Below are 14,644 nucleotides of genomic sequence, written 5' to 3'. Positions count from 1 at the left end.
GCTCATTGCAGCATATGGGGGGAAAGTTGTTTGAATTAGAGGAAGTGTTTAAATTATTTTCATGAGTTGGAATAACTATGGCCTAAAATTGTTTTATTAAATAATATTGTTATGAGCTCAAATAATTAAGATTTCTGAGAATCTAAATCAATATTTAGTACCAGTGCACTTAGCATTTAAAAAAAATAGTTAATATGTTAATTACTTGGGTCATTCTCTTAAAAGACCATTTGGTCATCATAAAATTGCATCTCTAGGAGTTTTTAGTTTTGGTGCTCGTGAAAACTGTACCGTCAGCAGATTTCTGTGCCACTTTATAGAAATTAAAAATAGTAAATGAAGCCATATGGGGCCCTTAGGTATATAATTTTATAAGAAAGTAACTTTAAACAAGGAAGCCTCATTTATAAACAGGTATATGCATCTTAGAAGACGGAGTTCTACTTTCAGAGCACATGATAATTACACCCGAGAAGGGAGGCAGCACTTACCGTTAGGGCTCTGTGGCATCTCGGATGTTTATTACAGCAAACCGAGCAGCAGAGTTATTGTTGGCTGGCTGTGATTAAGGCTGTGGCACCATGTCCGGGCTGCTGAGACTGTCTGCTTTATTTGAGATGCTATTTGTTCATTATGTTTTAGGACCCCAGTTCCTGGGATGGAGACACACATTCCTGTTATATTCCTTGATTTAAATGGTAAGTTAGGAGGTACTTTTGGAAGGCTTACCTCTAACACATTACTCTCCATGTAACACTTAGATTCTAATAAAGGATGCAGTTGTGCAGTTCTGTAGGCCTAAGGTTAGGGTTCATTTTATGTGTGCCAAAGGACTTGATACTTGACCAAGAATGAACTTTCTGAGAGAGTAATATTTTTGTAACAGTGATAGGTATGTTTCATCATGATGTGTCTCACATATCATTCTACAGCCCACACTGTGTGCATGCTTTGTTCTTTCCTCAGTTTAGGAAGGTAGTCATGTTTTCCTGCACTTAAAATTAAAGAATAATTCTTAGAAAAGGCTTCTCTCTGGAAGGGACTAATGACTAGTGATTCCTTATGTAGCCTGTTTTCTTTTATCTGGTGCTTCCTTAACATTGCCTACTAAAGTTATCACTTTTTCTGTGAGTTCTTTGTCATTCATCCCCACCTTGCCTATTTTTTAATGTCATTTTTTTCTGACATTTTATGGTCATGTTAAAATATCTTAGGTGTGGCTACATTTTACATATACTTTATCTGACAAGGAAAAATAAAAATGTAGAGGTAGATTAAAGAGCTAAAAATAAGTTAAAAGTCAGCAGTTGAATTCCTAAAACATGTGCAGAAGAACTGTATATTAAAATTAACTATGTTAAATGGGCAAGATGGGATGTCCTCAGGGGTTTTCTTTCACTGAGCTGGAAATGAGTTATGATATCTGAGGTTTTTCGCATCTTGTGCTGGTTAGCTTATTTAGACACATGGGAGAGTTTCATATACACACAGAGTTAGAAAGAGTACTTAGCCACTTCCACTATCTGTCCACCTGATAGGGTTTTAATGTATTGCCGCAGCGCTCTCTCCTACCTTGTTCTCTTGAATCTTGAACCTAAAGGTGACTCTGGCCTAATCTTATGCTCAGTTCCTGGATAGGTGAGCTGTGTGTGTGTGTGTGTGTGTGTGTGTGTGTGTGAGAGAGAGAGAGAGAGAGAGAGAGAGAGAGAGGGAGAGGGAGAGAGAGGGAGAGGGAGAGAAGACTAAGCCTAAAGAAGACCTGTTAGTATGGATATTCCTAGACATGATCAGGACCTTGTTCAGCCTTATGCCCATTGTTGGTCTGCCTAAGCCCACATACTAAAAAGATACCTTTGATGCCTACTCACAGCTTATGGATAGGGAGTTGGGAGGACAGGTTTGGAACTGAGTAACCAAAGGGACAGTGACAGTTAAGTGTAGTTTGTGATCCTGGATTTGAACAATGGGAAAAATTTGAGTATGGACTCTATCTATATATATAAAAACCTAAGCATAAAAAAAATAAAATTAAAAAAAAAGCCTAAGCGACTGAATGACCAGTAGACCGATTGCTATGACATGCACTGACCACCAGGGGGCAGACGCTCAATGCAGGAGCTGCCCCCTGGTGGTCAGTGCGCTCCCACAGCGGGAGTGCCACTCAGCTGACCAACAAGCGCCAGACACAGGGCTCACGGTTGGCCGCCACAGCCCCGAGACCACAGCAGAGCAGCAGCGAGCCTATCGAGCAGCAGGCAGTGGCAGCAGCAGGCACAGTAGGGCCAGGATGAGCAGGAGTGGCAGGCAGGAGGAGCAGGTGGTGTTGGACTGCTGGTTTTGGCCCGATCACTGCAGGCTACGCCGAGGGTCCCCACCGGTGCACGAATCCATGCACCGGGCCTCTAGTATTATATAATTGGCTACAGGAACTAGAAACTCCTCCAGTTTCTAGTTCCTGTAGCCAGTTGATTCTTTTAATGAACTCAACTGTCAGATAATCAGAATCATTCTCGCTTCTCCTTTTTTCAGTCCACTCTCAGGGAATTTGGGTTATAATCTTTTAATGAACTCAACTGTCAGATAATCAGAATCATTCTTGCTTCTCCTTTTTTCAGGGAATTTGGGTTATAATCCTATCATTAACATTTATGGACTGACCTTGAGTAACCTCTTGGGTATTTTGGCTTCAGTTGCCTTTCATGTAAAATAAGGCATAAAGGTAAGAGATTGGGTAAGATAATTTCTTGAGGCATTTTTCATTTCTAAGATCTGTGAACTGTTTAATGGTCATCATCCTTGTCATGTAAGATTTTAGAGCCAAAGGAAATGAAATTTGAGGCAGAAGGATTTTAATAACAAACACATTGAAATTTAACTGGTAGGGGTTGTCCTTAAAATGATCTTTGTACGTAATGGAACTTCTCTGCTTTTAGCGGATGATTTCAGCTCTCAGGATAATCTTGATGACCCAGAACCTGGTGGATGGGATGCTACCCTTACTGAGGAAGAGGAGGACGAGTTCTTTGAACTGCAAATTGTCAAACACCATGATAGAGAGGTAAGTAAAACATAACTCAGGAGGATTGGATGAGAAGTAGTTTCCTTAACCTTTCCCTGAGCCTTTTGAAACAGCCAGCAAGGTTGTTATTTCAGTGCTTACATTTCTCCAGAAATGTAAATGGAAACTTTTCAGTATGGCTTCCAGAAAGAATGGAACCACTTCCAGAACTGCAAATTGTCAAACACCATGATAGAGAGGTAAGTAAAACATAACTCAGGAGGATTGGATGAGAAGTAGTTTCCTTAACCTTTCCCTGAGCCTTTTGAAACAGCCAGCAAGGTTGTTATTTCAGTGCTTACATTTCTCCAGAAATGTAAATGGAAACTTTTCATTATGGCTTCCAGAAAGAATGGAACCACTTCCAGGAGTGGATCATCAGATTAGTCCACGCAACACTTACTTCCTCTCCTGGTGAAGGCTGAGTGTTAGTATTCATTGTTCAGGTTTGCAGGGCCCACTCTCTAGGGAAATGCTGCTGAAGTGAAGAGGTAAAATGATACCATACCTGGGATTTGCTTTGAAATTCTTCAGTTAATACTTTCTAAAAAAGGGGGGCAGGGAAACAATCAATGAATCCAGTGTGGTAAAATCCTAATAATGTTTGAATCCTAGTGATGGGTATACTAGTACAGTGGGGGTTCATTTAAAAATTTGGAGTATATTGGGAAAATGATAAAATACATTAAGGAAGGGAAGTTGATGTGATGCTTTGAAGGACACATGGTCCCTTAGGGGTATGCCTAAGATGCACAACCTGGGTCTCACAGGGGGAAGCAGTCAGACAACCCAGCTGTGGCACCCTCTGTAAACAGACACGGGTCCTTCCTTCGTAGTCAGTGTCTCGCGTGATAAACAAAGGCTGGGGAACCATTTCAGATTAAATTAGAATAAAGGGACCATGACAGCTAAATGTAGTTTGTGATCCTGGATTGGAACAATGGGAAAATTTGAGTATGAACTCTATATTATGTCATAGTATTGCATCGATGTGAAATTTCCTGAATATGATAATATTCAGGAAGTCAGAGGGTAAGTCAGAGGATGCCCTTGTTCTTAGACGATAATTGCTAAAGTATTTAGGGATGTAGAGTTATATGTCTGTAACTTATTCTAAAGCAATTCAGCAAAAATTAATAATAATAACACAGTGTGTGTCTGTGTTGTGAGGAAGAGGGAAAAGAAAAGTGGCCAGTGTTAACAGTTGATGAATCTAGATGAAAGATATGCAGGAGTTCATTGAACTGAATTTGCAAAAAAAATTTTATGTTCATGGCTGGCAGGTGAGCATTTTTTTTTTTTTTTAATTTCAAATCCAGCCAGCAGAGAACATTCTGCTCTGTATTCCCAGCCGAGGGTGATAGTGGCCACACCCTCATACTCCACAGTCTTCAGGGCAGGGCTCTTAGTAGACTCCCTCATGACTGGCATGTTCCACCTCAGCCCAAGCCAAGGTGTCTCTTTGTGAGATTTCTTGTTCTTAGGAGAAGATCGGAAAGCATGTTCTTTCTGTCTTCTCTGCAGGTGAAAGCGGAAGCTTCGTGGGACTCCGCAGTGCACAGTTGTCCTCAGCTCAGCAAAGGCACCCCTGCGGATGAGCGAGTGTTTCTGATTGTGCGGGTGACGGTTGGGCTCAGCCATCCAGCTGACATGCAGCTAGTGTTGCGCAAACGAATCTGTGTCAATGTGCATGGCCGGCAGGTGAGTCGCTCATCCTAGTGGAAGAAATGACTGGAAGCAGGGCAGGGCCGTGGAGCGACCCTCTGGCCTCCCATCCCACAGGCTCTGTGCAGCATTGCGCGCTTCTCTTCAAGGGGCTGTTCCTGGCCTGTAGCTGGGCTTGCTTCCGTCCCAGAGCATGTCACCCTGGCTTCCTCCGAGCCAGTAGTAAATCATTACATTGGACCTTTATTATTGTATAGGCACAACTTACAGCCCTTTTTCAGGTGCCACAGAGCCTTGTCGAGGTGAAGGCTCTTTGTTTTTGACTTTTCATCTGGGTCCTCTAAGATGAGAAGGTTCACTGCAGGGAGCCTTTGTTTGTGCTTCTTACCCTTTGCTTTCCATACCTTTCTTTCCTTTCAGTAATCTCTCTGAATTGGCTGATTCATAAATTTGGGACGTGGACTCTTATCTGGCTTTGGGGTAAAAGATGAATAAGTAATAGTCTCAGTCCTTAAAGAGCCAGTGTCCGTTGGCATGTGTCCATGTATAAACAGGTGACTCTCCTCTCCTGTGACTGTGCCCTGATGCGGGTGCTCACCATGTGCTGGGAGAGGGCAGGTGCGGAAGGGAGAGTTCAGGCTGAGGACATCGGGGGAGACTTCAGAGAGCAGGTAGCATGCGAGCTGCTTTTTTGCAGACAAGGAAGGAGCTGTTGGCTGTTCCGTGGAGAGGAGGAAATATGTGCAGGGGTGGTGAGGATGGCAAGGGCGTGGCAGGCTTGGGGACCTGGAGAAGCAGGCGTGTGCTGCAGAGCCAAAGGCCGTGGCCGGCATGGTTGCAAGCTAGATTACAAAGGACCTTGTGCCACATGAAGGACACATTTAGTGGAACATTTCTAGGTGGATATAAACTCTTTCCGTTATTGGTTTTGCAAATACAGGATTTGGGAGGTTGATTCTAGGGATTCTTTTTAACTGTCTATGCTCACTCTTTGGAGACCTTCCCAATACACTGACTAAAACCAGAACAGATGAAAATAAATCTTTTCATTTAAAAGAGCACAGTCATGGTTGACAGAGTCCTAGATGTAATCGCCACCCCTAAAAATTAATCTTTAGTTCTAAATGTCACACTGATATCAATCTTCGAAATGAAGACTGGCGGTAACGCTGTTAAAATTGCAGCTCTTTAGCTGGGCAATCCAACATCAATAAAGCCCAGGTCGTCGGGTTAGCCAGAGATGCATATGGTGTGTCTCTCATTCACTCTTCTCTCCACCTCCCTTTTCTCGGAAGGCTCGATGGATTAAAATCGGCATGCTGGGGAACATTTTGAAGAGTTATTTGCCGTTTCAGAACTAGAGATTCTGGTTGCCAAGCACCGAGACTAACCTGGTACAACTGAGACTGACTGGGTACTGGCCCCACAGAATTTTTAACAGAAAGGGTGCATTGTGATGTCACCAAGTTTTTTCTACATTTTTTATTTGTTTTTATTTTTTGTTGCAGGGACAAGGACTTGCCACATTTTCCCCCTGGTTGAAATGATTTGATAGTATCCAGCTGATACTGAATGAAATTACAGTATTTTAGGGCACGGCAGTTTTCGTCCCAATTTCAGATATTTCATTTCTAAAAATGAAGTCTGTATAAAAAGAGCAGGGACTTCCTTAGGAGCCTAATACATGCAAGTCAGCTTTAGTAATTCCATAGACATAGAAAACAAGCATGGAGATAACAGCAGCACCCACACTTTCCCTCTCCCCACTGCCCCCCGCCCCACACACACACCCATTAGAAAATAGCTGTAGCTCCTCTCTGGCCAATGGACTGGTAATGGCTCAGCTTTGCGGGCTGCAGTCAAGAGAGTGAAGAGATGAAGTAATGGTCTCTTTGCATTCTAAAAGGTTAATATATCTTTAAAAAATTAACTAAAGATTACTAAATAGGAAAGAAATTACTCAGTAGGTTTGTGAAAATATGTATTCCTAAGACCAAGCAGCTTGATTTTTCTGTTTTCTTTGGGGGGTTTTCACATATTTCCTGCTTCCCTTTTGCATGAGGAAAAAGGTTCTCTGTTAGTTTAATATTCTCTCTTCTTCTTATCTTTATTCACCAATTATATTCTGCCCTCATCCCTGCTCTCTTCAACCTCTACAGGATGTTCAGTCTTAGCAGCATCTTTAAATGAGTCATCTATGCATTAATTCAACAGTTCAATTCTTAACTGCAAAGAGCACAGTCAGCATAAACAATGACCATGCACTCTTAAATCATCCTTCATAACGATCCTGCTTTGGTCAAGAATTTAATGCCCGAACTTGTCAATATTCATGGTACAAGATGTCTATCGTACTGGAATAAAAAAAGTGTAGGAGTCACCAGTCCTTGCTTACCTCTTAGCTAGAAGGTCGTTTTATTGTGTAGAAGTTAACAGCCTTATTTCCGTAGCCTTTAAGCAGAGTTGAACCGGATGCCTGGTGTCAGTTTCCAGAGTTTAGGGTCTGTGCTCTCAGTGTGTGGATATAGGACCTGTTACCCATTCGCACATGTAGACACACAGGTATCTAAAATGGGTTGTGTGCACTAAGACAAAGTGGAGGAACCTGTGTTTGGTGATTTGGATTTCAACATGCATAGATTGGAAATATGTTCTGTTTCTTTTTGGTTGGAGTGAATGCAATATCATTTACGCTGTTTCTCTGATAATATAAATTCAGTTTTTGAAGTGGAAAACCGTATCTTCTATTTTGTTTTTCTAGGGTTTTGCTCAGAGTCTCCTAAAAAAGATGTCTCATCGAAGTTCTATTCCTGGCTGCGGAGTGACTTTTGAGATTGTCTCCAATATCCCAGAGGTGAATGATCATATGAAATTTGAATTTACTAAAAATAAACATGTAAAAAGAGCTAACTCCCTGAAAAGCCACCTACCTAAGGAACATGTACTAAATAGAAATGTATATTTAGAGACATGCTATAAGTTTTTAGAAGAATTTCCTAATCTTGACTCAGTAACATGTACTTGTGGCTCTAAAGCAGTGGTTCTCAACCTTCTGGCCCTTTAAATACAGTTCCTCATGTTGTGACCCAACCATAAAATTATTTTTGTTGCTACTTGATAACTGTAATGTTGCTACTGTTATGAATCGTAATGTAAATATCTGATATGCAGGATGGTCTTAGGTGACCCCTGTGAAAGGGTCGTTCGACCGCCAAAGGGGTCACGACCCACAGGTTGAGAACCGCTGCTCTAAAGGTTCTGACTTTAGTATTTTGTTAAAGAAAAACATTGCTTTGAAAAGCAAATCGACCCGGCCCACATGGCTCAGTGGTTGAGCATCAACCTTTGAACCAGGAGGTCACAGTTCGATTCCCAGTCAGGGCACATGCCTGGGTTGTGAGCTTGATCCCCAGTGGGGGACATACAGGAGACAGCCAATCAATGATTCTCTCTCATCATTGATGTTTCTGTATCTGCCTTCCTCTCTGAAATCAATAAAAATATATTAAAAAAAGAAAAGCAAGTTGATACCTTTTCACTGATAAAAGATAAAGAGGAATAAGTGGTACAAACTTCCAATTATAAAACAATGTCACAGAGATATAATGTACAGCAGAGAAAATAGTCAATAATATCATCATAATTTTATATGATGGCAGATTGTTACTAGACTTATTGTGGTGACCACATTGTAAGGCATATAAATGTCAAATTACTGTGTTGAACACCTAAAACTAATTTAATGTTGTATGTCAACTATCCTTCCTATATAATAAAAGCCTAATATGCAAATTGTCCCCTCGACCAGGAGTTCAATCAGGGGGTGGGACCAGCTGGCCAACTGCCCGCAGCCCCTCCCCCCAACCAGCCCCGCCCTGGCTGGCAGCGGCAGTGGCAGCAGGTGTCCAGGGGAAGGGAGGCCCCGGCCAGCAGCCACCAGGGACCCTACCTGTGCACAAATTCCATGCACTGGGCCTTTAGTCTATATCTATATATATAAAAGCCTAAGCGACCATTACAACTGGTTGACTGAATGACCACTCGATCGGTCGCTGTGACGTGCACTGACCACCAGGGGGCAGATGCTCAACGCAGGAGCTGCCCCCTGGTGGTCAGTGTGCTCCCAGAGCCAACCTCCCGTGGCCAGCCAACCTGCCATGGTCCCACCCCCCCGGCTGACCAGGTGGTCTGTGCGCTCCCACAGCCAACCTCCTGCAGCCAGCCAACCTCCCCCAGGGCCAACCAGCCGGCCCTGATTGGCCCCGATCGCCAGTCAGGCTGAGGGACTCCACCATGCACAAATTCATGCACCAGGCCTCTAGTACTTTAATAAATAATAAACTTTTAAAAAGACATAAGGTAATATTGTAACTCTCAAAGGGAGCCAACATAAGATAGCAGAGATTTAGGGTTTCATTTTGGAGCCAAACAGAAATCTTGTTTCTTTAACCTATTAGTGAAGTGAACTCTCATAGGTTACCCTGAGTCTAAATGTTTTTATTTATCAGGAAAGGTTAGCAATACCTTCCAAAGAGGATTGTTTTAAGAATTAAATGAGACAGTATATACAAATTGTTGTGCACACGCTAAACTATAAATTGTAATTGCTGTTATTATTGTAGTTACTATTGTTATTTTATTATTATTATTTCTCTTTATGAACTAAGTGAGATATTCACAGGACTTAAGCAAATCAAGCTTAAAATGTCCCTGACAGAAGATTATTGTCGGATGCAGTTTATGCTTCCTAGTGTTTCATCCCTGATTGAGAGACTTATTAACTGGGCACTGCACGCTGGTATTGGAGGCCTTCTGTACATGAGCAGGAGAAATGAGGGGCCTACGAAAAGGATTTGATGACAGAGAGAGAGGAGCAGCCCTCGCTACACTCACTGTCTGAAAGCAGGAGTGAGTGAGGAGGTGAGACTCCTTTCTCAGGAGTGGAGCACGGAGCATGGAGTGTGAGCCCTGGGGGCACGCCTTCTCTCCTCACATCCATCCACGTCAGCCCCATTCTCTTTATTTGAAGGTTCTGTGTGTGTTCATTCATCCTGTTGAGTATCTGAACAATAGATAGACCAATATATATTTTAATACAGAGAGCAGTTTTTGGAAGAGATTTCTTGTATTGCAAAACACTTTTTCTTTCAAATAATGTCAAATAGTAACTTGTTTTTCCTGGATCTTCAAAGTGTTAGACTTTCATAGTAAATATTAACTGTTAAACTATTTAATTTGGAGCCTGCTGAACAAATGTTAAGTCTGTTTTCAGAGTTAGACTACCTGCAAAATCTTGGGTCCATCATAGATCACTCTTTGCATACTTACATGTTTAACTAGAGACTTGCTGTTTATTCTCTGCATCTGAGTGTTTTGTATGTTTTCCTGGTTGTTTCAGATTTTAAGTGGTTTGAGTGTAATTGAGAAACAGTGACAGCTATAATGAACCATCTCCACTTTTCCTTCCTCTTCTCATCTTTCTGTCCCCATCACTTCACCCCTCCTATTTGTAGTTTTCTTATCCTCTTTACAAGTGTTTTTTTTTAATTTCTTTATTGATTAAGGTATTACATATGTGTCCTTATCCCCCCATTATCCCCCTATGCCCCCTTTACAAGTGTTTTTATTCTTCAGGTGGTATGGTTTTCAAAGGGAAGAAATGTGGAGGAACCAGCTGAAATATAAACATAACCTCATGTGTTTGGGCTACCTGCTAATAATTAGCTAAACATCTCAGTTGGCAAGCGTAATTTTTACATTGCCAAATTCTGATGTAAAGTAAAAGGGAAAGTGAGTTTTAAAGTCTACAGTAAAAGGACTATACTTAGTTTATTTTTTTATTTAAAAATAAAAAGATCCCTTAAGCCCTGGCCATTGTGGGTCAGTGGGTTTGTTTCCTGGTCAAGGTCACGTACCTGGGTTTCAGGTTCACCTCACTCCAGGTCGGAGTGCCTGGTGGGAGGCAACCAATCGATGTGTCTCTCTCACATCGATGTTTCTCTCTCTTTCCACCTTCTTCCCTCCCTTTTTCCACTCTGAAAATCAATGGAAAAAGTATCCTCTGGTTAGGATTAGCAACAACAAAAAGATCCCTTAAGCTAGGTCTCATCATGAAAAAGCCCCAAAAAGTCCTTTTGTGTTCCATATTTCAGAAGCTAGGAGGGTTTGGTGGCAAGAAGTGATCATAGGCCAGAGGGCAACAAGAAACATCTTCACATGTTTTTTTGTTTTTTTGGTTTTTTTTAAGCAGCGTGAATGCTTTCATTGCTGGTGGGAGTATAAAATAATATACCACTTTAGAAAATAGACACCTACCTCATGACTCAGTAATTCCATTTCTAAGTTCTTACCCAAGAGAAATGGAAGCATATGTCCATAAAGACTTGCACAAGAATATTCATAGCAGCTTCTCAGAATAACCGGAAACCGGAAACAACTCAAACATCCATCATCAGATGAATAGATAAAATAAATTGTGGTACCTCCATACTGTGGAATCTTGCTCAGCTCTACAAAGAAATGAACTATATGAATGAACCTCAGAATTATGCTGAGTGAAAGAAGCTAGACACAAGAGTATGATTTCATTTATTTGAAGTTCCAAAAAAGGTGAAATGCTTAACATGTATAGTCAGAGAAATTGTCTCGCCTTAAGGAGGGCTGGGATTGATTGTGAAGCCCATAGATGAACTTCCTGAGTTAATGGAAATGTTTTATGTTTGATAGGTGTGTGGGTAACATGGAGATATATGTGTTTCTTAAAACTCAAGTATCCCCTTTCTTAGACAATCAGGATAATGTCTGTACCCTTCAGACACTGAAAAATATTCTGTGTTGAGTGGAAAAACGAATATGTACTCTAGCCTTGCCTCTTTTGCTAATTATGTAGCCTTCCTCTTTCCTTATCTATGGAATGAAAATGATTTCTTTTTAGGGTTATTAAAAGCCTCAAATGCATTACTATAGGAGTCAAAAATGTTGCCATCTTTCAAATTCTTCCTTATTTTATCCATCCCAATACTCATTTATTATTATTTTTTATTATTATATTTTTTAATCCTCACCTGAGGGCATACTTAGAGGGAGGGAGGGAGAGAGAGAGAGAGAGAGAGAGATCAATGTGAGAGAGAAACTTCAATCAACTGGTTGCCTTCCACATGCACCCTGACCAAGGATCAAACCTGGAACCCAGGCATGTGCTCTGATAGGGAATCAAACCAGCAGCCTTTGGTACACAGGATGATGCTTAATCAATTGAGCCACTCCAGCCAGGCTCTAATGCTTATCTAAATTTTAAAAAACATTTTTGGAAGGTAGAATGTGTCTTGTAATTAATGATATCTTAAAATTAGTAGGCAGACATTTTTTTTCTCCTTTGAGGTATATAAAATGATGGTTTTTTTTTTCTTAAAGTTGATGGTATCTTAAGATGCAGTGGCATATGGATATATATTTTGTAGTTTTTGACAAATTCACAAGTAAATAAAGTATCTGATTTTCCCTGAGCAGAATAATTTGTTATGAACTAAGTTTGCTGGAAATAAATACATTAATCTGCCCCTGCTCCCCAACTTGTGCATATCCCATTTATATGCATGGCCTGTCTATGTCAGACAGAGGAGCAGGGTTGGGCTGTGCTGGAAAGCACAGTGAGAATTTCCCTGGATGCTTCTCTTCTTGGTCGGCTCTGCCACTCCAGAGTTGAGGACAGAAACCAGTTGTAGAAGCCGGTACATCTTGAATAGTCTGTGGTAGGCTGCTTAGTGAAAGTGTTGAAACCCACACTTCTTTCCACCCTTATTCTCCATCCCCATGTCTGCCTCTTACTAGGGTTGTTTGGATCCCACCCTTACCTAGCTGTTCCCCAGCTCCTCATTCTTCTCTCCTGCCCCTCAAGATGCGTTCCTAAAATATACTGGTGGTTATATTTCCAACTAGCCCACCAAATCCTTTCTAACCAGTAATGCTTTTGTTTGCAGTGGAAATCAAAGAGAGAACAGCTTTGTTGAGAATGCACTATTTCAGCTACATTGTGTTTAATTAGCCTTTCAAAGCAACCTAACCACCGTTTATACCGTGGTTTCTGTGGGGAAGTGCTTTCTGAGTTCCAGAAGCTGACTTTACAATGGGCCTATATCCCATTTGTTAGCTCAGTACTCTGTATGTACGTGTGTGTCTGTATAGATCAAGACGCTTTTAACACTGTTTTCTTCTGCACTGTATTTAATTTTAATATACAACTTTCCATTCTCCAGGATGCCCAGGGAGTAGAGGAACGAGAAACATTAGCGAGAATGGCAGCTAATGTGGAAAACGCGGCTTCTGCTGACTCCGAGGCTTACATTGAAAAATACCTTCGAAGCGTGCTGGACGTGGAGAACCTGCTCACTCTGGATCGCCTTCGCCAGGTCAGTCCGTGGTGCTGGGTGCAGTGGGGCTGACCCAGCCCGATTCTGTGTTTGACTTTCGGCATCCCAGTATTGTTAGGTGTAAACTTTGAAGCATCTACTTAAGTGGAGCATATTAATTTAGCCTTGCCAGTGTAGTCTGTGAAGATGCAAGAGTTACATTTGGAAAGTTATTGTTTCCAAGGCACTATGTGGTATCTAGCTGCGTTGGAAGTAATGGGAGAAAGTATTTAACTTTTGCTGGCTAAAGAATCATTTTAAAAATGCCTTCACACTGGGCAGTAATGTTGCTGAAGAACTATGCAGTAGTGAGGCACAGTGGGTCCTTGCTTAGCTGGACAAACCTTCCACAGCCGTAGAATGGTCTCCAGATGGGAGAATAGAAATGCTAGCAGTAAACCTAACCCTTAGGGAAACCCTAAACCTCATGCTGCCTAGCAGTTTGAGACTTTTTGCAACCAAACATACTCATGAAAAATAAAAGTGAAAGATCTGATTTTCATGACCTTTCTCCTGGGACTGACTTCTGCCAGCTTCAGGGGGGCCGTCAGTATAGAGGAGAGAAGCATCTAGTAGCCTGTCAGCTCTGCAGCTAACTTTGGATAGTCCACAGTATTGTAATGGGATCACTCGTCATGTGGAGTGACAGCCATTATGTACAGAACTAGGAATGTATATGTGTAGATGGTCACTCAAGGCTTGCTTTCGCTGGTATTGCTTCGGAGTGTGTCTCTGATACAGTTTCCCTCTGGTTCTGACTGGCAGGAAGTTGCGGTGAAGGAGCAGTTGACGGCCAAAGGGAAACTGAGTAGGAGGAGTATCAGCTCTCCCAATGTGAACAGAGTGAGTACATGGCGTCCCTTTCTGTGTCCTGCTTTTGTCTCCTTTCTCTTCTCTTTCCTTGAATAGCTCTTCCCCATCCTTTCAATCTCACCTCAGATATCATTTCCTTGTCTGAATGGGTTAAAGGGCCTCTGTTCTGTTCCCTGGAGAATCTGTGCATGGCTCTGTCCCTGCCCTTCCTGATGTCGGGGGAAGTACCATTTAAGCACCTCTCTGATGTTTCTCATTTCTCTAGCACCGGTGGTGCCGTCACAGTGACTGGGTGTTCTGTGACCAAGTGCCCAGGGCAAGCCATTTGAATTTTCTGGACTAACTTACTTTTAAATTGAGGAGAAGTCTGGGTTAGGTTTACAAACTCAATTGCTTACAGGCCATCCAGGGTAGTATAAAGGAGTAAAATAAGTTCGTTTCATAACAGTGTCTTAAGTTTGTTGTTTTTTTTAAAGACATGAATGTATAATTTATGTGCATATGAAGCATGCAGATAATTCTTCACAAAGAAATATGCTTATGGCCCTGATTTACCTCTCCTTTTCTTACTTTTGGTAAAGATATGGATATAGGAAACATTATACCTTTGTCTGGACTTTACACCAAGAAAAGCCACACTACAAGCATTGTGACAAAGAGCAGCTGACTCTCAGCCTTAGCCTTTGAGAGACAATAGCGA

At 41.6% G+C, this 14,644-nt stretch overlaps 1 protein-coding gene across 1 annotated transcript in view; it reads left to right on the top strand.

Annotated features, from left to right (window-relative positions):
* KIF13B (kinesin family member 13B) overlaps positions 1-14,644 on the top strand; it is a 192,824-nt gene that overhangs the window by 125,069 nt on the left and 53,111 nt on the right. The window contains 6 exon segments of the mRNA XM_014546454.1: positions 643-698; positions 2,934-3,058; positions 4,583-4,759; positions 7,485-7,577; positions 12,979-13,131; positions 13,897-13,974. Of these exon segments, the coding sequence (XP_014401940.1) occupies positions 643-698; positions 2,934-3,058; positions 4,583-4,759; positions 7,485-7,577; positions 12,979-13,131; positions 13,897-13,974 (682 nt within the window).

Source organism: Myotis brandtii, unplaced genomic scaffold (genome assembly GCF_000412655.1).
Source record: "Myotis brandtii unplaced genomic scaffold, ASM41265v1 scaffold447, whole genome shotgun sequence".
Taxonomy (NCBI): domain Eukaryota; kingdom Metazoa; phylum Chordata; class Mammalia; order Chiroptera; family Vespertilionidae; genus Myotis; species Myotis brandtii.
The sequence above is the reverse complement of the archived record's forward strand: the minus strand, read 5'-3'. Positions and strand labels throughout refer to the sequence as shown.